The 25,878-nt window shown below is 41.4% G+C and overlaps 1 protein-coding gene and 1 pseudogene across 2 annotated transcripts in view; one reads left to right on the forward strand and one right to left on the reverse strand.

Annotated features, from left to right (window-relative positions):
- Positions 1 to 25,878, forward strand: part of LOC126475303 (D-glucuronyl C5-epimerase B) — a 417,781-nt gene that overhangs the window by 288,975 nt on the left and 102,928 nt on the right. For both annotated transcript variants that reach the window (XM_050103072.1, XM_050103071.1), the window contains exons 2-4: positions 6,054 to 6,221; positions 6,324 to 6,476; positions 22,583 to 22,754. In XM_050103072.1, the coding sequence (XP_049959029.1) occupies positions 6,066 to 6,221; positions 6,324 to 6,476; positions 22,583 to 22,754 (481 nt within the window). In that variant the 5' untranslated portion in view covers positions 6,054 to 6,065. The remainder of the gene's footprint in view (positions 1 to 6,053; positions 6,222 to 6,323; positions 6,477 to 22,582; positions 22,755 to 25,878) is intronic.
- On the reverse strand, positions 13,447 to 13,564 carry LOC126476010 (5S ribosomal RNA; annotated as a pseudogene).

The raw sequence follows: 25,878 nt of genomic DNA on the forward strand, positions 1-25,878 counted from the left end.
AAGTTACGGACAAAACAGGAACAGAAATTGAGGGCAGAAAAACAAAAGCAGAAATGCTTAACTCTGTTGTGTCGAGAAACAGCTGAAATAATTGAAATTGATCAAAGCACCAGGGCCCAACGGAATCACTATCAGATTGTAGACCCAATTTGTGGCTGAGTTAGCCCTTCTGTTAATAATAATATATCGTAGACCCCTCGATGAAAAACTGTGCCCAGTGGTTGGACAAAAGCACAGATCACACCCATCTACAAGAAGGGTAACAGAAGTGTTCCACAAAACTGCAGTCAAATATCTTTGACATCCATTTATTGTACAGTCTTAGAACATATTCTGAGCTCAAACATAAAGAGATAACTTGTACAGAATGATCTCCTCCATGTCAACCAGGATGGATTCCGAAAACATCTATTATGTCAGACCCGGCGCACATTTTTCTCATGTGGCATGCTGAATCCTTTCGATCAAGGCAGTCAGGTAGCTGCAGTATTTCTAGATTTCGGAAAAGAATCTGTCTCAGTACCATATGTACACTTACTATCAAAAGTACAATCGTATGAGGTATCAAGCAACATTCATGACTGGAGATTGAGAGAGAGAGAGAGAGAGAGAGAGAGAGAGAGAGAGAGAGAGAGTGTGTGTGTGTGTGTGTGTGTGTGTGTGGTTTGGTGGGGGGGGGGGGGGGGGAGAGGAGGGGGGTTGCAGCAAGTTTTACCTTGCAAAAATCTGGTGTTGACTTCTGTGTGTAGGTGTGTGGGAAATTTATAATTAATTTCTAGATACACATTTGATCACATAGATGGAAGCAGTAAATACTACTTTTCCTTACACTATATTGTAAGAAATTGTCCACTTATTCTAACTGTAGTTAGCCTATTCTGCTTACAATATGTAAGGAATCTTATAGGTGTTCGAATGTCTCATCAGCGGCAGAGATGAAAGTTTCCCAATATTGAGAATAATACAATTACTGTATTTCATGGTTCTTCTATATATTCATTTTTGTCTGAGTTGTGTAATGGATCACTCTTATCAAAATTGTTTAGAGAATACAGGGAGAGATCCGATATTAAAGATAACACATGCAATCATTTTCAGTCCAAAAATATTCTGCAGCAAAAGGGCATCATATGAGATTATGAGTGGAAGTATCACTTGCTGTGTCATGTGGAATACAGTAACTGACATTAATGCAAAACAAGGTGTATGAGAGCTTCTTACTGTGATTGTAAAGAAGTATTGTCATGTTTAAAATATCCTTATTTGTCTCGCGTGTAAATTTGTCTCGTGTGTAAATGGTAAAATTAGGGCTGTCAGTAAGTATAGTAAGTCTGCCCCTGTGCAGTATAACACATCTCCACTGAGTCAAAAAAATCCATTGTCTCCCCCTTGCTTACTAGAGGGTAGGTGAAAGAGTAATAAAAATTAGATCTCACGGAAGAAAGAGTGCTCTGTGTTAGGTTACAGTTGCTGCAATAATGGCTTTTGATTTGAACAAGAATTCTAGATGTTATTGGAGAGATTTCAAGAACAACTTACACCAACATAATGCTAAACAATTGAAAAGAAAGTGAATCATAAACAGTGTGATCCCATGTTGAATCCTGAAGCATCATTAATGTGGTGGGTATATGAATAGGATCACTAATGATACAAAAGCAGAAGAAGAAGAAGTAGAACTTCACTAATTCCTTACTAGACAGATATCTTCAGGTTTCACCGATCCAAATATTGTGTGTCTTTTGTCCTCTAGGTTTTCGCATTAGAAGATTAAATGGGGTGTGGTTCCATCCTCCTCAGTACATATTCTAGATTTAGTCTTCCTGTATATCCATTGTGTGTAGGTGTTTATTAAAGTTCCCGTGGCCAGTCATGAGTCCTATCATGAGTTCAGTCTCTTTCCTATTGAAGTTCAGAATTACAGAACTTTTCCTGAAACATGGCGCTTTAGATTAATTGGTTTGTGATGTTTTTGGTTTGTAGTCAAATATTCTGTGAGCTGCCTCTTGTTCCAGCTATATAGTTGTGACTTTACCATTGCCCTAGTGATGATTAGGACAGGTTCTGCTCCAGTAAATCAAGTTGTCACTCCTGTCCTGTCCATTCTATCAGCTTGTTTATTCCCACTAATTCCTGAGTGATCAGGGACCCACAGCAGCCTTACTCTGTGGCTTTCCCCTAGTCTCACAAGGGCTTCGTAGCATTCCGTAACAATTTTTTATTTCAAGGTAGGGCCTGAGAAAGACTTCAGAGCAGCTAGGCAGTCCAAATAAGTATATATATTACAATCCTTGTAGCATCTGTGCAAATTCTCCTTTGTGGCACACTCTGAATACCAAATATTTCTACATGGAATACTGCAGCCCTCTTCCTGCCCACAATAATTAACTCACTCTTCATTGCATTAAATTTCATATTGTATAATCCAACCACCTATGCCAACACGTCTAATGACAGTGAAGAAGTCTTCTTGGTTTTTCAGCTGAGTCAAAGTGTCGTTCTGCAACAATGTTTTGACAAATTTCCTATTCATCATTTTTGGTCGAACTTTGTCTAAAGATGACAAATAGGAAACTTGTCAAAATGTTGCCGTAGGGTGACACCCTGACTTTGCTGACAACGTAGGGAGACTTCGTCACAGTAATTAGATATGTTTGCGTAGGTGGTTGGATTATATAATATTAAATTTAATGTGGTGAGGAATGAGTTAATTATTGCATGCACAAAGTGGGAGAAGGCTACCTCAGGAAACATGATGGCAGGGGAACAGTTGAAAGAAATTCATAGCTTTAAGTGTCTTGGAAGCATACTGGAAACAAGTGGAAGAAATTATTAGGAATTTGGTGGGAGGGAGATAAGCAGTAGCATGTTTATGAGAAGTGTCAGGAGCATAGTGTGGGTTGATATTTTGCAGAAGACCAAGGAAATAATACTGTGGTCTATCCTGACCTATGGTTCTGAAAGCTGGACAGTGAAGGAAAAAAAAATGAGAGAGATATAGGCATGTGACACTGAATTTCGCAAAAGCAGTGTGGTACTAATGAGATTGGACAGAATAAGAACTGGCCACCTTTACAAATAAAGATAGAAGCAGCAAGACTTTAGTAGTACGGACATGTAAAGAGAGTGCCATTTGGTAGAACACCAAGGAAGATGCATGAATTGAGGCTCGAAGGCAGCAGATCAAGGGATGTTTAGTTGGAAGCAGTAGAAGAGAATATGTGGAGAAAAGGAGATTAATGGAACAGGGATGAAAAAATAGCTATGGGAGGGTATAGGAAAATGGGGAGACTTGTGTGCAAACTGAGTTCCCTAACTCTGCACTCCCAGTATTCATTTACTAGACTCAAAATTACTGTGTTCCTGGAACTTGCTATTTTGACAGGCTCTCTGACTTCATGGTTCACTCACCTTCTAAAGCATAAACAGTTTATAGAGATGTGTGAACAGTGCTGAACCTCAGCAGAGCTATATCTACAGCAGTCTTCACCCAGGTCTGACAGCTTTTAAATCACAGATTATGGGAGCAACACAATCAGTTTGCAGGCTTATGATGTGCCAGTAGGGGCTTGTCTCAGTATTGTTGTTAAACAATCAGTCTGTCTTTTTGTCACCCATAACACATTTAGTGCAAGGGATAGCAGATTTTGACTTGCCATATTGTGCCTACATTGTAGGTTGGTGAACAGCCAATCTGTATTGTTTTGTATAAACAAATGTGGGAAGAGAGTTAACAAACTGAGTCATAAATTTTAACATCTGCCTTTGCATTTTAAGTGCTTTTTTTATTCAATGTACATATCAAGCAATACTTAAGACCTAGATTCCTTATTGCAGATGCTGTTTGATATCTTTCCTTTGGTGATTTTATTTGGTTATTGCTGAATTTTAATGCTTTATTAATTGTAATTCAGTTTAACCTTGGGTCAGTGTATTATCTGTCCGGCCCCGGTAGCTGAGTGGTCAGCGTGACGGAATGTCAATCCTAAGGTCCCGGGTTCGATTCCTGGCTGGGTCAGAGATTTTCTCCGCTCAGGGACAGGGTGTTGTGTTGTTCTAATCACCATCATTTCATCCCCATCGACGCGCAGGTCGCCAAAGTGGCGTCAAATCGAAAGACCTGCACCAGGCGAACGGGCTACCCGACGGGGGGCCTTAGCCACACGACATTTCATTTCATTTAATTTTCAGTGTATTATCTGATGGTTGCTTTGGAGTGTAATGTTGTGTTCATGTTGTTACTGAATATTATACAAATGAAAGGAAATAACATATTTCAAATATGTAATCTGTTTATATTTGGTAACACTAAGGATGCCACATGTTGTCACTTTGTGAGACATAATGGAAAGGTTTAGAAGTTAACCACAGATGTTGGCAAACACTATGATGACGAGGAATCCTGTATTGTCAACTTTGTTTGTTGTGATAGCCAAGTAGTGTTAGTGAAAATATCTTTCACCACCAACATACAAACCGGCCATCTCTAGCAACGTCAAGGAACTGTAGCTACAGAGGAGGATTTAACATCAAATTGGATTAAAGAAAGAGAAAGTGCCTGGTGAGAGCATTGTAAACCAAAACAAATTTGAAACAGTCATTGTTAAAAGAACATTAATATTTGGTGAAACTTATGTAAGATTGATTTTGTATGCTGAGGAAAAATATATATACGCCAGATGAACACAAAGTAATATACAACCATTTTTTTCTGCCTTGATATTCTAGCTGGAATGTTGCAATTTTAGCACAAATATAATGAAGTTTTGCACTACAGAGTGTATTTTGTGTTCATGTGCAGCTGTAGTGAGAGAAGCTTGCACTGCAAAACAAGCATGGCACACATGTTACGGTTGTCAACTTGCGAAGAGGAGCGATATGTAGTTAGATATATGTGGGACAAAGGACATGAACTGTGCGAAATTCACAGAGACATGCATGGCATGTATAGGGATGACCGTATAGACTGTAACAAAGTCTCCAGCTCGTGTTCATTCTTCCAAGAGGCCTGTGTGAATCTTAGTGATTCAACACGCTCCAGGCGGCTGGTAACAGCTGCAACCCTGCAGAGTGGCAGAGCAATTGAGGCAGCAATTTTGAATGACTGGTGTGTACAACTGTGAACCATATTACAGCAGTTCAACATTTCCTATGACACAATGTACAATATTGTTCATGACAAATTGAAATTTTGTAAAGTTAGTGCTTGCTGGGTGCCTATGAACCTGACAGACAACCACAATGGCCAGCGAATGATCACAAGTTTGGATCAGTTATCCCCCTCCCCCCCCCCCCCCCCCACACACACACAGAAGGGCATGACTTTCTGAAAGGAATCGTCACTGATGATGAGTTGTAGGTGTACCACTACATGCCCGAAACCAAGTGGCCCTCTATGGAGTGGAAATGTGCTGGTTCTCTAGTATGAAAAAAAGTGACTTAGTCTGGTAGGAAAGTGCTTCACAACATTAATGCTGATGGTGTCAAACTTCTTCATGCCAATGCTCACCCCCATGTTGTTGTTCCTGTTCATGAGAAAATCCCCAAATTTGAGCGGGAGATGCTCTAGCATCCACTATACAGTCCGGACTGTGCACTGTTGGACATTCATCTGTTTGGTCCCGTGAAGATATTTCATTGGCCAGTGCTTTGCGACAGATGTGGAAGTGAAATCAGCAGTCTGCGGATGGCTGTACTCCAACAAAATGGACTTTTGTGAAGAGGGCATATTGAAATTGGTACCATGATAGGAGAAATGTGTTGAGAGAATTAGTGATTGTGTAGAATAGTAGGTAAAAGATATAAGCTCATCTGTGATTTTGGTTTTGTTGCTCTTAAACTTTCTGGTAATAAAATTTTGTGTGTTATTGTCTGATTTTCACTCGTGGAAACCTGTTGTGGTTGCCACAAGTAAAGCAAATTCAAGCACACTTTGCTTGTGAAAGTAATAAATATACAAAATTGATTGCAGAGAGGCACTGTCTTAGCCATCTTGGGCATAATGTGGATAATTGTTTGATGGAAGACCATATGTTGTTCATTTTTTCTTACAGGACTTAATCGTTATGATACGGGTGAACCTGAAACTTATGCTGTTCCTACTATGTATTATTGCGATATGTATGACACTACCTTTGTGGATGAAGTGTGGGGAAGCTGTATATGCCAGAAAATCTCATTCTGTAGATTGGAACAACAAGAAACCTTCAAATAGTGTTCCAGTAAGTGCCCTTTGTTACTGTGTTTCGTGTCTTATTAAGTGTTTTGTCTTGTGGGTTTGTGTAATGATTTTGTAACTTCTGAACATGTTGTCACTGTTTCAGGGTCTAGGTGCAGGTGATTTGCTGGATCATGGTACCGACATACAGGGCTTTGAGGAAATTGACTGCAGTATTAACGGTGAATATACAGTGAGCTGCAGGAAAGAAGGGGGAGAAGTATATGTACCATTTTCATTTCTCAATAAATATTATGAGGTATGTTTTTATAATGCACTGTGCCTTAATCTCATAACTCAAGAAATAATAATCATTTTCTTCACTTTATGAGTTATCTGTTCTCATTTCTGTTCAGATCTTCATATGTGAATTCTGCTATGTGATATATATTCTAAAGCTGATTTGGGAAGCTGAGAGCTGTTCAGTTTATTTGTATTAGGTGCTTCAATACTCATTTTATTTCCAGTTACTCCAGTTGCAGTTTCCATATATTTCATTCCTACAGCCTGTCTTGTATTTTGCATGTTTTTTATTGACACCTAAGTTTTTGCTACCATAGGAAAGTGCTAGAAGAACAGTTGTTTCATTAAACATATTTATTGTGTACTATTCTCATATTCTGTAGTACATCATATACTTATAAATTTTTTATAGGCTTTCATCAATACCATAAGCAATAAATATTTTGGTTTGTTTTTATTATTTCTTTTTAAAGTAATGGTAAACTATGTATTTCATACCATTAGCAATGCTATTATATTACATATATTAAACAACAAAATACCATTGTAAGCCACCAACTCTACTGGTTGGAAAGAGATAAGTTATCTGCTGTCTAAATTTAGATAACAGACTAACAGCTCGATGACACCACAGGAGGGCAGACATACACCCAAGGTAAATATTCCAGCTATTAAAGTTGCCAACCGTGTGCCTGCTGACACTCAATCTTCCAGTACTTTGATTCAAAAGTTCACACCAGAGTAATAAAATATGATTAATACCTTGGAATGGTGACAAAATTGTTTATTTAAACACTGACTTGGTTATTTATTAGTTACAACCAGTATTTCCTTATTCTCTACAGCCACACTCACCCACTTAGTGCAGTTCTATGTAAGTTTTCCATTACTGTTTGATATTTTATAGTCACCTTTTAATTAAATATACTTTCATCAGTTACAAAACTAAATCCGGTCTTCAAATCATGCCATTTTATATGCAGTTTGCAATCACTCTTGCAACCTGCTTGAGATAATGACCAAAGTCATACTAACTAATAAGCACCAAAACTATCGGCAGGTGAAAAACTATTCCCTGCTTTTAGTAAGGGTCATCACTACATCATTAATGCTACTCTGCCAGAGTAAAGACAAGTAAGGGTGGATGTGATCTTTCGGATACAGTCTCAGTCTCTGTATTGTTACATCTCCTTACTAATAGTTTCCAGAATCTTCAATCAACGAGGATGTTTGGAAATAAAAGAAAAAAATCCTGAAAAATTAATGAAAGATTACCAAAATTTTGAAAAGTAAGACATGATTTACCCCAAAATTTAATGAAAGTACACCAGAAATTCACATTAATGATCTGAAAGTATAAACATTTTGAAGTACTACAAATATACTATTTAACACTTCTTTAATGTTGTTCATTAACATAATTATTATAAATGCATAGCATTGTCTTCCACATATGCAGACCTAATCCAAAAACTAAACACTGTTCTTTCCTGACAGTCACACATATATTATTTTAACACTTGATAATGTGGTTAATTTCATTCGTTAATGTCCTTTGGAATATCTCCTCCACTAATTTTTTTAATTATATTTTCTGCATAGTCTTCGACCACTCCTGCAGCTAGTATGCTTAGTTTCATCTTTTTTTTTTTGTCTTTCATTGCTGCTGGTATTTGATGAAGATTTACAATAAGAGCATAAGGCGTTTCGTTTTACTTTCTTTTCAATATCTTTTTTTTATATATATAACTTGTGGTTATTTGGCGAAACTTCTTATACTTCTGCTAATAATTCTGTCAGACTTTTTTCTTTCTCCTGGTATTGTTTATCTCATATTAAATCATATCTCGGAAAGTTCAGTATCTTTTTATTCTTCTTTGTACATCAGAATTCCATTGTGTCTGTTTGTACTCATTGCTGCATATGCAGCTATTGCTTATCTAAGAGAAAAACACAGTACTTCTTTTCCAATGTCATCTTCCAAAAAACACATTTGCTATTTATCTACCTTCTTCCCTTAAAGTCACCTCCTTTCTTTTTCATGCACCATACACTATGTGATCAAAAGTACCCGGACACCTGGCCCTTCTGGAATTCAATATGGTGTTGGCCTACCCTTAGCCTTGATGTCAGCTTCCACTATCACAGGCATACATTCAGTCAGGTGTTGGGAGGTTTCTTGGGGACTGGCACCTCATTCTTCATGGAGTGCTGCACTGAGGAGTGGTATCAATGTTGGTCAGTGAGACCTCGCACGAAGTTGGCATTCAAAACATTCTTTGCTGATAGTGCCATGCAAAACAAGAAGGGGTGCAAGCCCCCTCCATGAAAAACACGACCACACCATAACACCACCGCCTCTGAATTTTACTGTTGGCACTACACACATTCACTGGGCATTCACCCTACCCACACCCTGCCATCGGATTGCCACATTGTGTACTGTGATTCATCACTCCACACAATGTTTTTACACTGTTCAATTGTCCAGTGTTTATGCTCCTTACACCAAGCGAGGAATCGTTTCACATTTACTGGCATGATGTGTGGCTTATGAGCAGTCACTTGTCTGTGAAATCCAAGTTTTCTCACCTGCCGCCTATCTGTCGAAGTACTTGCAGTGGATTGTGTTGCAGTTTGGAACGCTTGTGTGATGGTGTAGATAGATGTCTGCCTATTACACATTATGATCCTCTTCAACCGTCGGTGGTGTGGTCTCGGTCAGTCAACTGACGAGGTCGGCCTGTGCGCTTTTGTGCTGCACATGTCCCTTCACGTTTCCACTTCACTATCACATTAGAAACAGTGGACCTAGGGATGTTTAGAAGTGTGGAAATCTCATGTACAGACGTATGACATAAAGTGTCACCCAATCACCTGACCACATTCGAAGTCAGAGTTCGACAGAGTGCCCCATTCTGCTCTCTCACGATGTCTAATGACTACTGGGGCTGATATGGAGTACCTGGCAGTAGGTGGCAGTGCAGTGCACCGAATATGAAAAATGTAGGTTTTTAGGGTTGTCTGGATGCTTTTGATCACATAGTGTAGCTTCATTTTCTCTCATTTCTCCTGAATATTTCATCATAATTCTTCTTAACATCACTTAGTTTCTCTCATAGATTCCTAATATAAGTACAACACAACAATTCGTGCAAGCAATACACTTCTCCCTAACAACAAATGATGTAAATGACCATATAACACATGAAGTATTTAATTCCCTGTGATGTGACGCACACATCCACTGATTTAACTCCAACGGCACTTGGCAGTTAATAGATTTCTTGCATTTGCAAAGTGCCATTAACTTTAAATCCACTAGCTGGAAAACTATATTTCCATTCTTTCCTTCAGTACTTTATTGTAAACATTACTTGTTATGGCACCTTCCAGAATCTATTATTAATTTCATTGTTTGGCTATATAGTTCTCTCGTAATAATTGGGTTAGTTCCAGTCCTCTTCTTCTTTTTTTTTTTTTTTTTTCATTCCTCTAGTAAACTTCCCTGTTTTTCATTTAACCTTCTGTTTTTCATGACTGACATGGTTTTTGCACCAGTAGCTGCTGCTGTCTTACAGATTTTGGATCTTAACACTAGCAGGAAATTCCTGCTGTCTCATTTGCTTGCTGGTTTGCTTCCCGTTCTAGGCAGATCTGCTTGATAGTCACACTCGGGCACGCGACTCCCTCTTCTCATCCACTTATTCTCTAAGTCTGAAGCCATAGTGACATCCCATCACCTATAATTTCTTTCTACTCCGCGATCTTCTTCTGTCTACCTGTGTCAAAAACATTTCTCTTCTTATCCAGCTATCTTTTTATGTGTCTGTGCTGTATGAACATTAGTCTTATGTGCTTCACCATTCCCACATCCTTGCCTTTTAGGAAGCTGTCTGCTTCACATTCAACTAGTGCGTGTAATACAGGTTCTTGGTCTGCTGCCATTTCTTCTGTTTCTGGTATCTTTCATGTCTGCTGGCTGTGTATATTGTGTCAGACTCCCTGCACTATCCACCTCACTAAGTCACCCTGTCCAATGAGAAGTGGATTTCTTTCAAGCTGTCATTCTAACAATGCACTTTCTTTTGAACAGAAATTTTAGCTTTGCAGTTAGGTAGAAATTCGATGGACATTTTGTTTCTAGCACTTACTGCTGTCTGCTTCTCAATAGAAATCATTGTGGTCTGCAGTTCATTATTTCCTGCTTGCTCTACATGTTCTCGAATTGACTGTTGCACATTCTATATCATTTGGCTCACACTGGCTGCTTTTTTTCTACCTGTAATACATCCTGCAATATAGTTTCATGCTGTTTTTCCGTAATTTTCATCTTCCTGTTCTTAAATGTTTTCTGCATGTTCATTGTTTCTTCTTCAGAATTGTTCCTTACTACTAATAGATCCAGTAACACCTCTGTTTTTAATTCATCAAATTTCTTCTCTTGTCCATCCCTTGACTGCCTTATTTCAGTTACAGTATTTTCTCCCATTTTGTTCATTGTCTTAGCATGTCTGTTGAATTTTTCGTTCATATTTCTGTAGAAATTTTTGTGCTTTTTCATAAATTCCATTAGAATTTTCATTATTATATTTAGTACTGGCTTTATCGGTTCTGTATATTTAATTTTGCTGTCATCTTGCCTTGCCTCTACAGTTTCTTGACTGTAGGAGTCTACATAAGGAAAGGAAAATAATGGAATACAGGATCCTGGACTGACTACCCTACACTCGGGCTAAAAGGAAATTTGAAGGCTCCATCCCATGTGCATGACAATATCTTACACCGCTTCTATAACTACTGTTACAGCCCCATATGTTTCACCAATTCCAGTCAGCTCTTGGAACAGCCATAAACTACATACGCCCCCTTGATGGTGAGAGGGGGGGGGGGGCGGCCCTTCCCTCCCTGTTGCTCCTGCACCACCTACTTCAGGAGCAGCCCCCCCCCCCAAAAAAAAAAAAAAAAAAAAAAAAATATATATATATATATATATATATATATATATATATATATATATATATATATATATATATATATATATATATAGGGGACATCAGTCCCCAATTCTAAGCTGTAGAAGCATAAGTCTTCTTCGGCTCCTCTCGCTAAGAAGGGGTCCCTTGGGCCACTCCCTTCCCAGGTTCCCACCAGTGGCTGAAGTAACCACAGGTAACTGGTCGTAAGGATTCACTTTCCTCCTTAGTCTCAGAGACTGAATCAAAGACGCCCTCCCAGCTAGAGAAACCCAATGAACAGTGTAGAAATCAAAAAAGAAGACCCCCAAGAACAAGGAAATTGTGGTAGCACCCACACCACCGCTACCTACAAGCTCTGTGTCTGAGGATGAGGTGGAGATTCTGGCATCTGCAGAGGACCTAGATCTCGCCGGACTCTCAAATACAATGGATATAGACTGCTCAGCAGCTGGTGGCCCTGAGGTGTAAACTACCTCATTGAATGTTCCATGCCTTCCCAGTCTCACGATGACGTCATCCTCCAGTGGAATTGAGGCTGTTTTTTCCACCACCTGGCTGAGTTACGGCAACTGTTAAGATTTACATCTGCTTTCTGCACTGTCCCCTCCCCCCCCCCCCTCCCTCCCTCCCTCCTCCTCTCCCCCACGCAACCTGGTTCCCGGCGATGCGCACCCCTGCCCTATGTGGCTGTAAGGGATATTACAGGAACCGTAGCGACTATGATCGAGTGTCAGGTGGAGTTTGTGTTTGTGTCCTAAACTCTGTCTGTAGTGAAATGGTGCCCCTTCAAACCCCTCTTGAAACTGTAGTGTCAGGATAAGGACAATGTGGGAAATAACTGTCTGCAACATGTATCTTCCTCCAGATGGTACAGTACCCCTAAACGCATTGGCTGCACTGATTGCTCAACTCCCTAAACCCTTCCTACTTTTGGGAGATTTTAACACTTGTAACCGCTTGCGAGATGGCACCATGCTTAATGGCCAAGGCAGAGACGTCGAAACTTCACTGTCTCAGTTCAACCTCTGCCTCTTAAACACTGAGGCTGCCACACACTTCAGTGTGGCTCATGGCAGTTACTCGGCCATTGATTTATCACTTCGCAGCCCAGGACTTCTTCCATCAGTCCACTGGAGAGCACATGATGATGACCTGTGTGGTAGTGATCACTTTCCCATCTCCCTGTCACTGCTCCAGCATCAGACCCATGGACACTTGACCAGATGGGCATTAAACAAGGCGGACTGGGAAACTTTCACCTCTGCTGTCGCCATTGAATCTTCTCCACATGGTAACATCGATGTGATGGTTGAGCAGGTGACTACAACAATCGTTTCTGTGGTGGAAAGCACAATCCCTCGCTCTTTATCCTGTCGAAGATTTGCTGTTTTCAAGCAGACTCACTTCCTTGAACAAGAAGCTCCCATCATCGGCCTGTGCCTCCGTCAATGGAGGACATGGACAACATCTGTGCACTTTTATCTTCTTGCTGAAGGGCACAATCCTTTATTGTGTGATGCCCAGCAAGTGATGAATGTGGCCCAAAGTAACATTTCTGATAGTCCAGTTTTCCACAAATAAGTAAAATTTCATATCAAGTCTCCTGAGCTGTATATCGCTGACCTTTGCTTGACATTACAATGATCTCTGTCTGTCTTCTGGGTATCACTCTTTATACAAGCTGGCTGCCTTGCTTCTTCAGCCTTGGTAATGAGGTGTTTCACATAGTCATCCTGTGTATTGTCTGTCTGAAATGGGTACAGTATATCCATTGTTGTATTTGCCTCACTAAAACTAAACTCCTCTCAAACAGGGCATGAAGGTCCAGTGGTACCAACTGGCTGCCGTGTCATCCTCAGCCCAGAGGTGTCACTGGATGCAGATACGGAGGGGTATGCGGTCAGCACACTGCTCTCCCAGCCGTACGTCAGTTTCCGAGACCGGAGCCACTACTTCTCAATCAAGTACCTCCTCAGTTTGCCTCACAAGGGATGAGTGCACCCCACTTGCCAACAGCACTCGGCAGAACGGATGGTCACCCATCCTAGTGCTAGCCCAGCCCGACAGCGCTTAACTTTGGTGATCTGATGGGAACCGGTGTTACCATTGTGGCAAAGCCGTTGGCATTTGCCTCACTACTGTGGAGCAATAAGCATAGGGTGAAGCATGTAGTGTCTTAGTTCATTGTTTTACATGCAAATGTCATGATGTGGCAATATTGTGTTTGATTCTTTCTGTTCAACAACAATGTACATTGAAAGCATATCTGCCAATGTCCCACTATGGTGTTCATTAAGGCCATTAGTCTTTGTGTGATAGGTTGCTGTCATTCTGTGGGTGACACTGAAATGTGAAATTACCTCTGATACTAGTCTCAAATGGAAAAGCTGTACATGGTCAGAAATATCATACGGAGTGCTCCATGCTTCAAAATTATGTCCTTTACAAGGAACTTCGCACTGCCCTGAGCTTCTGGTGAGGTAGTGGGTGTAGACTATTATCTCTAGATCCCTGCTGATTGACTTTGTGAAACTCCACAAGAGATCAGTTCAGTCTAGTGGAATGACAGTGCTTCAGGTCGAATTGTTATCAGATGCTTAGAGGTAACTGCAACACATCCTTTCATCACGGGCATCATTTAGTGACTCGCACAGTGTTTAAGGGATTGGTAGAAACAAGGCAATGATACCTGTGTCTGACTGTCTGGAATCTTCACAAATCCCAAATTGCCAGATGTTGAAGAATTGCAGAAATATTAAAGATTGCTGGTTGTAAATGAGCTTAGATGATGAGCACCCTTTTTAACCCCATTGGATCATAATTCCTCTCATACAGTGCTATGTTTATTAATTGGAATTCTCCTTTGGTTGGACGCTCCTCCCTCAAGGCTTCTATAGATTTTTGCAGTGCTTGATCTTCCCTCTGTTCAATGTCAGTGTCATTTATTACAGCAGTGACAGAGATTTTGTCCATGCTGCTATGTTCTGCCAAAGAATTCCTTGAAAAGCAGTCAGTGTCTTTGTGTTTACATCAGTTTTTGTATGCATTGTGACATCATACTCATGAAGTCTCGGTGCTGTCTTATCAGTTGACCCAAGGGATCTGTCGCACTAGTCAGCTAGCATAGAAAATGGTGGTCTGTTACAGTGGAGACTGGTTTGCCAAATAAGTGACCTGAACTTGTTGCACCAGAAAAATTTGAGATCTCCCAGCAGTAATTCTTGCAAAGGATGTGCCTTTGTACAGAAGCCCTTTATGAATTGCAAGTAGTATGAGCACATTGTGAGAACTTCTCACACCGTGAATGTGCTGGGAAATAAGAAAATCTATGATTGCTCTCTGGAAAAAAAAAGAAAAAAAACCACCACTCAGGGCACATTGTATTCTACTGTAGAAAAAGGTGATAAGTGTTTCATTCCTGTTCACACCAGTTGACTACAGCCAATTGTAGTGTCTGTGGGTTCATACCCGTTGCAATACCCCTAGCAAGATCACTCCGCAACATGCTGTAACTGTTCCCTGTCATTATAAAGAGGTACCAGCTGCTCTCCTAGCAGCTGCTGGCCTTGGTTCAAGAATGAAAACTGTAGCATCAAGAGTATCTCTAAACTTTGAACATTTAATGTCCTTGAAATTAAGCTTCATTTGGGGTGACACTATGTGTTTTCTCTGCAGTGCATATTGTGTTTTGATTGAGGTGTTAACACTGCTGAATTTTGGATTGCTCACCATTCTGATCATTATGCATGTATATCTCTTTGGTCAGGATACTGTTAAATTTGCCAATAACAATACATGTGTACTTTGATGTAGGAAGTTAGCAGGTTCCTTGATGCTGAACTTTGCATCTTGTGGCTTGTGAAGGGATGATAAAATATCATTTGATTTCCACAGTTTGAACTCGTAGATCTTTGTGTGAGTGAAGGCTGTGAAAAAGGATTTGTACACCCAGTTGAACAGAGAAGGCATGCCCACATTTGTAATAGATTTCTTTCAACAGCTATAGTCGAGTGGTGTGAATTGATCCCTGACAACTGCAGTAGGCTGGGCATGACAGCTTTGTGTGCGTGCTGCAGCCAATTGCTTAATGTGATTTTGTAAAAGCCTCTATGGCAATGCTTCAGTGATGTCACAGCTCTATAGGCGGCTGTTGTTTTTGTCTGTAGTCATCTGAGCTTTGGAGTTGAAAGCTGGCAACAACACTACCATCTGTTAGTGGTCTTCTTACACTGTGTTGACTATAGTTGCATATCTCTTACTCCAACTGAACAAATATTGGAGCATTTACAGTTTTGATTGTATAGTTTTCTTAACTTGCAAATATTCAGATGAATTAGCCAATTTCCTTCCCTACCATTATCCAATGTGAGCTTCAGCCTTTGTTTTTTATTTTTTCGTTTTTGTTGTTGTGCACACATCTGCTACATTCACTGAAATGACTGTCAACTCTAGCCCTGAAAGAACCCAAATAATATTGCCGTGAGCTGTGCTGCATGCTTTGTGGAGTAATGGTTAACATTGATGGCTGGCATGCTGCAGGTCGCCAGCTCAAATTTCATCACAGCTATATATTTTTTATTTAGTGTTTACCATTCCTGGAAAGTTCTCAAAAATTTTTTTTTGTTTGTAACATTTACACATTCTGGAATATTTAGTGTTTGTCCCTCCATTTAGGGGTTCTATTATATCTGTATGTTTGTGTCAGTAATAAATGTGCTTACAGTGCTAAGTGTTGTACTTCACTGACGACTCTGCTTTTGTATTTGGACTTGGTTGTGGTAATAATGTGGATTGTTTGATGGAGACGCCTGGTATTTCTTAACATCTCCAAAGCTGTGGCTCGAATTAGATGCAATTAAAGCCTTCACCTATGCTAATGGAAGGTGGAATACTAGCAGTATATTGTTCCATAGGTCTGTACTTTCAGGAGAGCAATGAATTCCAAGCCATCAGTAACCATCCATCATTGTTTTCTGGAGAAACTGTTTGGGAGCTTACAAAATGTCTAAAAAGATTCAACTGAGTCACCAGATACAACTACTTTCACGCCACAAAAGTCCAGTTGCAACATTAATCACTGCATCTCAGTCGCTGCTGTCACAGATATCAACAAGATAGCTTGCAGCCTTTTAATGGCTGAAGTTGTTGACACATACTGGCCAAGGCAGACACCTGCGAGGTGCCCAGTTTGCAGCATAAAAAACAGACGTTGCGGAAAGGGCAGTGATATCATTGATGCTGTGGACTGCAATCTGGACATGATCTGATAGCACAAACATTTTTGGGGTCCTTTGACAGTAATGGGGAGGAAAATGTTGTATGAGTGTCTGCTTGCTTTGGGACACACTGGTGTTGAACGAAGCACCTCCATTTGCGCTCATTTATGTATGGTGAGGGTGGAGAATGGTTAATTACTGCACTAACTACTAAAACCTGTGTCACTAGACAAATGGGTTCTCAGTAAATTGGATGATGATTGGAAGTCATCCGTTGATCTTGGAGTGTAATGTCTACTAAGACTACTAACAAGTCACACTTGTCTGCCAAGCTTCATAAGTCAGCAGCCCACGCTGTGCAGGAGTGGTTTCCTTAAACCTGAGCATAGCCACAACAATGTGAGTTTGGTGACCATAATAGTCAGTCCACAAACTACAAAAATCAGAAAAAGTCAAACTACTATGATCTGGGAGTGGCCAGAGTTTTCGCACCACTTCATACAGTTTCCTGCTGGAAGACAGTAAGAGTGCACACTGATGCCCAGTGTCCGTAATTTGACTCACACTGAAATGACAGAAATTGATCTCCCAATCTTCATTTGCCTCATCAGCACAAGTGAAGGTCAGGTGGGAAGGTGAGCCAGACACAGCTGATGACTGCTATTAGTGTAGAAGTAGCTGTAACAGCTGTGTGTGGTGTTGTTGGTGAAATGCCGACTGCCTGTCTAGCTGTTGCTGGTGTTCTGTAGCAACAACTGCTGCTGCCACAACTCGAGAAACTCATGAACCAAGCCATACTGGTATAGCTGAATGGTGAAAAAATTCTCATCACCAATTTTCTATCCTGTCCTGTGTAAGTAGAAACGCATGTTTGTGATTACTCATGCTGGTGGTCACAAAGAAACTGGCAGACTGAAAAAAGCAGTTTTGGAGGTGACTAACACGTGGAGGTCACAAGGTGAATTAATAACCAAGACAAGTCCCTAGAGTATCCGAGTTGTCTAAGCGTGTACCACAATCCAAATCACAAAACGTGGTCAGAATACTTTGCTATCCAGTGGTACATATGTAAGGTTTCAGTGACTGGCAAGAGATTGGCCGCAACTGCCAGGTTGTGGTATATTGGCAAACACTCATCAGAGGGCGATGCTCCTTTCTGCGGTGGCCACACTTTGTACAGGTGCAAGCAGTGGCTGTCACCTGGACCCTAAGTATCTCTAACGTACTCACTCTTATCAGTACTCAGGCTATGCAGGGAATCCGAATCACCATGGGATACTAAAGGAACAGCCTTACATTCAAAGGAAATTTGCAGTAATTTTTTCAGAAATTGTCAAAGGGACGGCTGCCAGTGCACCACCATGACCTAGTCTTTCTCATTCACCAGGTACTAAGAGAAGAAATAAAACAGTTTATGGCACCCAGGAATGTTGGACAAAGTACTCAAGAGATAGCACCATGAATATCGATCCTGTATGTCAGAAGGTAATAGAGAATATTCCTGGAGAGGTGTAATGATCTTTGGCACCAATCTACGCCATTAGTCAAAGACACCTTGAGGAATGGACTCGGCCAATTCGGACTTATGCCGCAGCTGTCAAATGTCTACTCAATATCTAGTCAGTGCAGGTAGAATCAGCTGCTCCGAAAAGTATAATGCCTCACAGAAGAAGAGACATTTGTAGAACAGAGGATTACACACTGGTTTGTTTTAACTGTGGATACCTTGCACACTACTCTACTGTAGACAAAGATGGTGAGTGTACAGTGACTATAATACCCCAAGATGTCAACCATCACAACAGTCAACTGCAGATTTCTTAGTCGACTTGTGGAACAATGGCCATCACCACACCATGGACGAGATTGCTCCCCAGCACTCTGTAGCCATTCCCCATTGTTGTACTTGGGTATCAGCCACTCACATAGCCACTGAATTCAGGGTAACTGAGATGAACATCTATGGAGGTGAGCTCAACAAAGATGAAAATCCTCCTTGGATGACAGTTACCAAGACGACAGGAAATGTCATCGATGGCCAGCTTATCCAGGCACTACTCGACTCTGGAGTTTCTTTTTCAGTAAAGTTAAAAACTTATTGTCACTGTCTAAAGAAGACTATATTTTGTGATGTAAAAACAGTACTGCTTAAGGTCACATATGGGAAATACGTCCACCCGGCAGGAACATGCACTGCAAAAATGACTATCAGTAACAGAACACATCTCTTCAAATTTGTTATTTTAACAGATTGTGATCATTACGTTATTCGAGGATGAGACTTCTTGCAGACATCACAGCAGTCAGAGGCTGTGGAAGATCAGAACCCCAGAGTGATGAAGCTATTCCAACAAGCACACATAACAAAGATAGCTCTTGGCACTTGTTTGCTGCTGAAGACATTGTTAGACTGCTGTTATCAATTGGATGAGTTGCATTAATCAGTCTAGAGGCACAGTTAAATTGTGAATCTTTTGTCAGTTGCGAAAAGCTTATTGGGCTCACAAAAGGTATCTGCATACCAACAATCATCGTAAGCACTGTGGGTGGTAAAGGAGAAATTTAGGTCACTAATAGTCGCAAGCAGCCACAAGTCACCCCAAAAGTATATGTGTACAGAAGGTGAATCAGTTCAGCATGGGCAGTACAATACCATTGAAAAGATTGTTCTCCACTACAGCTGCGGACCAAGCAGTAGAGAAAGCTACTGTCAAACTGCCAATAGAATCTGTTGTGAATGAGAAACAATGTCAATGAGTGTTAGCTATCCTTCACCAATTTTCAGATACTTTCAAATCTGGACTGGAGAAAAGCCAGAACAAGCAGTCTGTGGTAAAACGCTGTGTCAACATTGGGGATCATCCACAAATTAGCCAGCGCTAATGTAGAGTGTCACCGACTGAATGACACATAATTCGCAGGGAAGAGAGAAGTGCTGTAAGATGACATCATTGAACCTTCAGAGTGTCCTTGGTCCTCCTCCTGTGGTTTTTATGAAGGGGAAGGATGTCGACTACTGATGAGTGAACAGAATAATGAAAAAAGATATCTACTTATTGCCACACATTAATGATTCCCTGGACCATTTGAAAGGGGCAAAGTATTTGTCAAATCTGGCTATGCAGAATGGCAAGTTGAAGTTGATGAAGCTTACCAGGAAAAGATGACTTTAATACCTGATAGCCTCTGTGAGTTCAAAGTTAAGTTGTTTGGACTGTGTAACCCTCTAGCCATAACATATAAAGGACAATCTGCTTCAACACCTTAAATGGATGGCATTGTATGCTGTCTGGATGATATTATTTTTTGAAGACATTTGAAGAATATCTCTAAGCCACCTGACGACTGTGTTGAAGTGTTTTCAGATTGCAAGCCTCTGCCTGAAACCAAAAAAGAACCACTTTGCCCAGGAAATATAAATCTTAGGGCACCTAATATGGCAGGTGAGACCATCCCGATCCAGAGAAAATAAGAAGTCATAGATTTTCCTACTCCTCGGCACATTTTGACATGAGAAGTTTCCTTGGAATGTGCTCATACTACTAGTGATTCTTAAAGGATGTCTATATTAAGGCACATCCCTTGCAAGAATTACTGCACGGGGACCCCATATTTCCCAGGAATGAGGTGCAAGAAAGATCTTTATTATTTGTTAAGGAGGTGCAACATTACCAGTCTTAGCATTATATGGCAAGAGTACCAAGACAGAACTTCACACTCACACTGTCAGGTGTGGGATAAGTGCAGTTCTTGTACGGATTCAGGACGGTGTTGGTAGGGTAGCAACTTATAGTTCCTGAATATTTTGAGTCTGAGATGAACTGCTCAGCAAACAAAAAAGTGTCATGCAGTTGTTTGTTCATCAGCAAGTTCTAGTCATTTTTATTTGGCAAACGGTTCTCCTTCGTAACTGACCACTATTCTCTATACTGGCTGACTAGCCTAGAGGATCCATTGGGTCAACTGGTGAGGCAGGTGCTGAGGCTTCATGAGTGTGATGTCACCGTGGTATACAAAAACAGATGTAAACACAAGGATGTCAACTGACTTTCGAAGAGTCCTTTGGCGGAACATGCTAGTGTTTGGTCATCGCTGCACTAAATGACATTGCAGCTGAACAGAGAGAAGATCTAGCATTGCTGAAAATGATAGGAGCCTTGAAGGAGGAGGAACCGAGAAAAGGGAATACCAATTAATACACAAAACTTTGTATAAGAGGAACGATGATCCAATGGGATGGAAATGGTTGCTTGTCATCCCTGCTCATCTGTGGCCAGCATTCTTGAAGTATTTCTGCCATGCTCATCTGGAATTCATGAATCTCGGGATGTATTAGTAATCAGACACATGTGTCACTGGCCCATTAAACACTCTGTGTGCCACTCTGAGTAATGGCAGTGACAGAAGTATTTGTCAAAATTATCTCCAGGGAACCTGTCACCAGTTCTGCAGGAAGCAATGTCGTTCCTCCACATTGGAATCAACCTCTTGGGGAAGATCACGAAGTCATCCAACAGAAATCGAAGGATAATAGTCTGCACTAACTTCTTCACCCGTTATGCTGTCACTAAAGCTATGATGACTATTGTACCTCTAGAAATAGTAAGGTTACATGTAGAAGACATTATTTTGTAGTGTGGGGCACTCATATGATATATTTGATCATGAAAAAATTTTACATGAGACTAATGACAGAGGTAATTTCACATTGGCAACATCACCCACAGGTTGACAGCTACCTATCATATACAGACTAATGGCCTCACTGAGCACTTTAAAAGACAATGACAGATATGCTTTCAGTGTACATTGTTACTGCACAGAGAGATTGGAACATCATACTACCCATTGTGATATTCTCATACAGTACAGCAAAGCAAGACACTACTGGCTTCACACCGTTTATTCTACATCATGGTCATAAGGCCGAAGTGACAATGGGTACACCATTCCTGTTTCAACTGGAGGATATTTAGGTTGACTACATAAAACCCCTCATCACAGGAACAGAAGATGGAAGACAGCTGGTTTGCATGTGGATCCTGGGTGCCCAGGGGAAGGGCTGAGAGCATTATAATGGCATGGACCAGCCAGTGACGTGCAGACCAGCAGCTCTGGTGCAGCTTTTCATGACTGTGTGAAAAGTGGGACTCGCAGAAAAGTGACTAAAGTGCTACTTTGGACCATAATGTATCCATTGTTGCTTGGTGGATGTCACATATGAAGTTCATCAAGGGTCAGCTATGTCCTCTATATGAAGCCCTACTACAGTCATCAGGTGCTGATAGATAATTAGGTCTTCTCATCCAAGAAAACTGCTGATTTGCTCATTGGTCATGAAATTATGCTGTGATAACTTGGCTAGAGTGCAGTGATCAAGATCCAAGCTGCTGTAGTCAGCTCCAGTAACAACCGCTGAAAGTGCAGATAGCTGTTTCTCCTGGAGAAGGAGCAATGTCATGAGCTGTGCTGCCTATCTTGTGGAGTAGCACTTAGTGTCACTGGCTGGTGTGCTGCGGGTCACCAGTTAAAATCCCATTACCAGCAAATATTTGTTATTTAATATTTATCATTTCCAGAAAGTTTCAAAATTTATGTTTGTACCATCTGCATATTCTAGATATTCAAGGTATGTATAAATAAAAGCACTCTCTGTCCAGGAGTTCAGTTCTGTCCTGTCGGTGTCTGTAATAAACGTGCTTTCAGTGCTAAGAGTTGTACTTCACTGATGATAACAACCCTGCTCTCAGATTTGGACTTTACTGTGGCCACAACATGACACTAGTTATGGTGTGAAAACCATGGTTTGGCTTATGTACCATTGCCAGGGATATGCTTAGTTGTTTCATGAGATCTAAATATTTATGAAGTGTTCACATGCTTAATACAACTGTCTTAAAAATTTACAGTTTCTCTTGTATTTCTAGGTTTTTGGGAAACTTGCTACCTATGATGGGTATGAAAGATTTGAATGGTCTCATAGTTATTCCAAGATTTACAAACCTAAAGGAAAATATGATCCAAAAGGAGTGTTCATGTATTTTGAGAACTACAATGTCGAAGTTCGGGAGAGGGTCAAATGTGTCAGTGCTGTGGAAGGTATGTTGATCTCGTATACTTGCAAGTTGTACAGGTGTCGATAGACACACAAACAAACACAAACATACACACAAAATTCAAGCTTTCGCAACCAACGGTTGCTTCATCAGGAAAGATGGAAGGAGAAGGAAAGATGAAAGGATGTGGGTTTTAAGGGAGAGGGTAAGGAGTCATTCCAGTTCCGGGAGCGGAAAGACTTACCTTAGGGGGGGAAAAAAGGACAGCAGGTATACACTCGCACACACACCCATATCCAACCGCACGTCGTGGAAATGACGATGTGATTTTTTAAATGGAAATTTAAGAAACTGACTGATTTGAAGACATTTTTATAAATAGTCAGAAACTGTTTAGCAGAATTTGTTCAAGCTCTTGTTTGCTTCCTGCTTGAGATATTGCATGGTATGCAGAGTATTAAATGTTTCCTCTTTCAGGGCAGCCAATTATTAGCCGAGGTTGAGGCCAGGCCGCCCCTCGTTCATCACTTGTCGCTCAACAACATCTTTGCCTCTGTACTTCCGCCTCAACTGACATCTCTGCCCAAACTCTTTGCCATTTTATTATATATTTTTCCCATGTGGAATGTTCCTTTCTTTACACACACACACACACACACACACACACACACACACACACGCACACACGCGCACACACATTACGTGCAGTCTCCCATCCTTCATCAAAGACACCAACCACTTTCTCGAACGCCTGGAATCCTTACCCAATCCGTTACCCCCAGAAACCATCCTTGTAACCATTGATGCCACTTCCTTATACACAAATATCCCTCACGTCCAGGGCCTCGCTGCGATGGAGCACTTCCTTTCACGCCGATCACCTGCCACCCTACCTAAAACCTCTTTCCTCATTACCTTAGCCAGCTTCATCCTGACCCACAACTTCTTCACTTTTGAAGGCCAGACATACCAACAATTAAAGGGAACAGCCATGGGTACCAGGATGGCCCCTTCGTACGCCAACCTATTCATGGGTCGCTTAGAGGAAGCCTTCTTGGTTACCCAGGCCTGCCAACCCAAAGTTTGGTACAGATTTATTGATGACATCTTCATGATCTGGACTCACAGTGAAGAAGAACTCCAGAATTTCCTCTCCAACCTCAACTCCTTTGGTTCCATCAGATTCATCTGGTCCTACTCCAAATCCCATGCCACTTTCCTTGATGTTGACCTCCACCTGTCCAATGGCCAGCTTCACACGTCCTTCCACATCAAACCCACCAACAAGCAACAGTACCTCCATTACGACAGCTGCCACCCATTCCACATCAAACGGTCCCTTCCCTACAGCCTAGGTCTTCGTGGCAAACGAATCTGCTCCAGTCCGGAATCCCTGAAGCATTACACCAACAACCTGACAACAGCTTTCGCATCCCGCAACTACCCTCCCGACCTGGTACAGAAGCAAATAACCAGAGCCACTTCCTCATCCTCTCAAACCCAGAACCTCCCACAGAAGAACCACAAAAGTGCCCAATAGTGCATATTATGCCGGTTTACGTTACCGCTGTTGGTGAATGTCGCTTCGTTGCTAAATATAACTCGTTTAAAAAATCTGTCATCGTCCCTTAATTTCTCTTGTACCATGCAATTCCTGGTGCATAGAACTATGGTACGAGTGCAATCGATGTTGATGTAGTATTCTCAACACCGACGTTTTTGAGATTCCCGATTCTCACGCAATTTGTCTATTACTGATGTGCGGATTAGCTTTCCGGGACTGGATCAGATTCTGAATGTGGCTCTCCAGCAGGGATATGACTTCCTCAAATCCTGCCCTGAAATGAGATCCATCCTTCATGAAATCCTCCCCACTCCACCAAGAGTGTCTTTCCGCTGTCCACCTAACCTTCATAACCTCTTAGTTCATCCCTATGAAATCCCCAAACCACCTTCCCTACCCTCTGGCTCCTACCCTTGTAACCACCCCCGGTATAAAACCTATCCCATGCACCCTCCCACCACCACCTACTCCAGTCCTGTAACCCGGAAGGTGTACACGATCAAAGGCAGAGCCACGTGTGAAAGCACCCACGTGATTTACCAACTGACCTGCCTACACTGTGACGCATTCTTTGTGGGAATGACCAGCAACAAACTGTCCATTCGTATGAATGGACACAGGCAGACAGTGTTTGTTGGTAATGAGGATCACCCTGTGGATAAACATGCCTTGGTGCATGGCCAGCACATCTTGGCACAGTGTTACACCGTCCGGGTTATCTGGATACTTCCCACTAACACTAACCTATCCGAACTCCGGAGATGGGAACTTGCTCTTCAATATATCCTCTCTTCCCGTTATCCACCAGGCCTCAATCTCCGCTAATTTCAAGTTGCCGCCACTCATACCTCACCTGTCATTCAACAACATCTTTGCCCCTGCACTTCTGCCTCGACTGACATCTCTGCCCAACTCTTTGTCTTTAAATATGTCTGCTTGTGTCTGTATATGTGTGGATGGATGTGTGTGTGTGTGTGTGTGTGTGTGTGTGTGTGTGTGTGTGTGTGTGTGCGCGCGCGTGAGTGTATACCCGTCCTTTTTTTCCCCCTAAGGTAAGTCTTTCCGCTCCCGGGATTGGAATGACTCCTTACCCTCTCCCTTAAAACCCACATCCTTTCGTCTTTCCCTCTCCTTCCTTCTTTCCTGATGAGGCAGCAGTTTGTTGCGAAAGCTTGAATTTTGTGTGTGTGTTTGTGTTTGTTTGTGTGTCTGTCGACCTGCCAGCACTTTCATTTGGTAAGTCACATCATCTTTGTTTTTAGATATATTTTTCCTACATGGAATGATTCCCTCTATTATAACCATATATATTTTGTGTTTGCATATGTGTGGATGGATATGTGTGTGTGTGTGTGTGTGTGTGTGTGTGTGTGTGTGTGTGTGTGTGTGTGAGTGTATACCCGTCCTTTTTTCCCCCTAAGGTAAGTCTTTCCGCTCCCGGGATTGGAGTGACTCCTTACCCTCTCCCTTAAAGCCCACTTCCTTTCGTCTTTCCCTCTCCTTCCCTCTTTCCTGATGAGGCAACAGTTTGTTGTTTCACAACCTTTCCAGCAAACCTCAACCTCCTCTCATTGCACACAAACCCAGTCTCTCCCATCTACTC

The sequence above is a fragment of the Schistocerca serialis genome, chromosome 4, assembly GCF_023864345.2.
Source record: "Schistocerca serialis cubense isolate TAMUIC-IGC-003099 chromosome 4, iqSchSeri2.2, whole genome shotgun sequence".
Taxonomy (NCBI): domain Eukaryota; kingdom Metazoa; phylum Arthropoda; class Insecta; order Orthoptera; family Acrididae; genus Schistocerca; species Schistocerca serialis.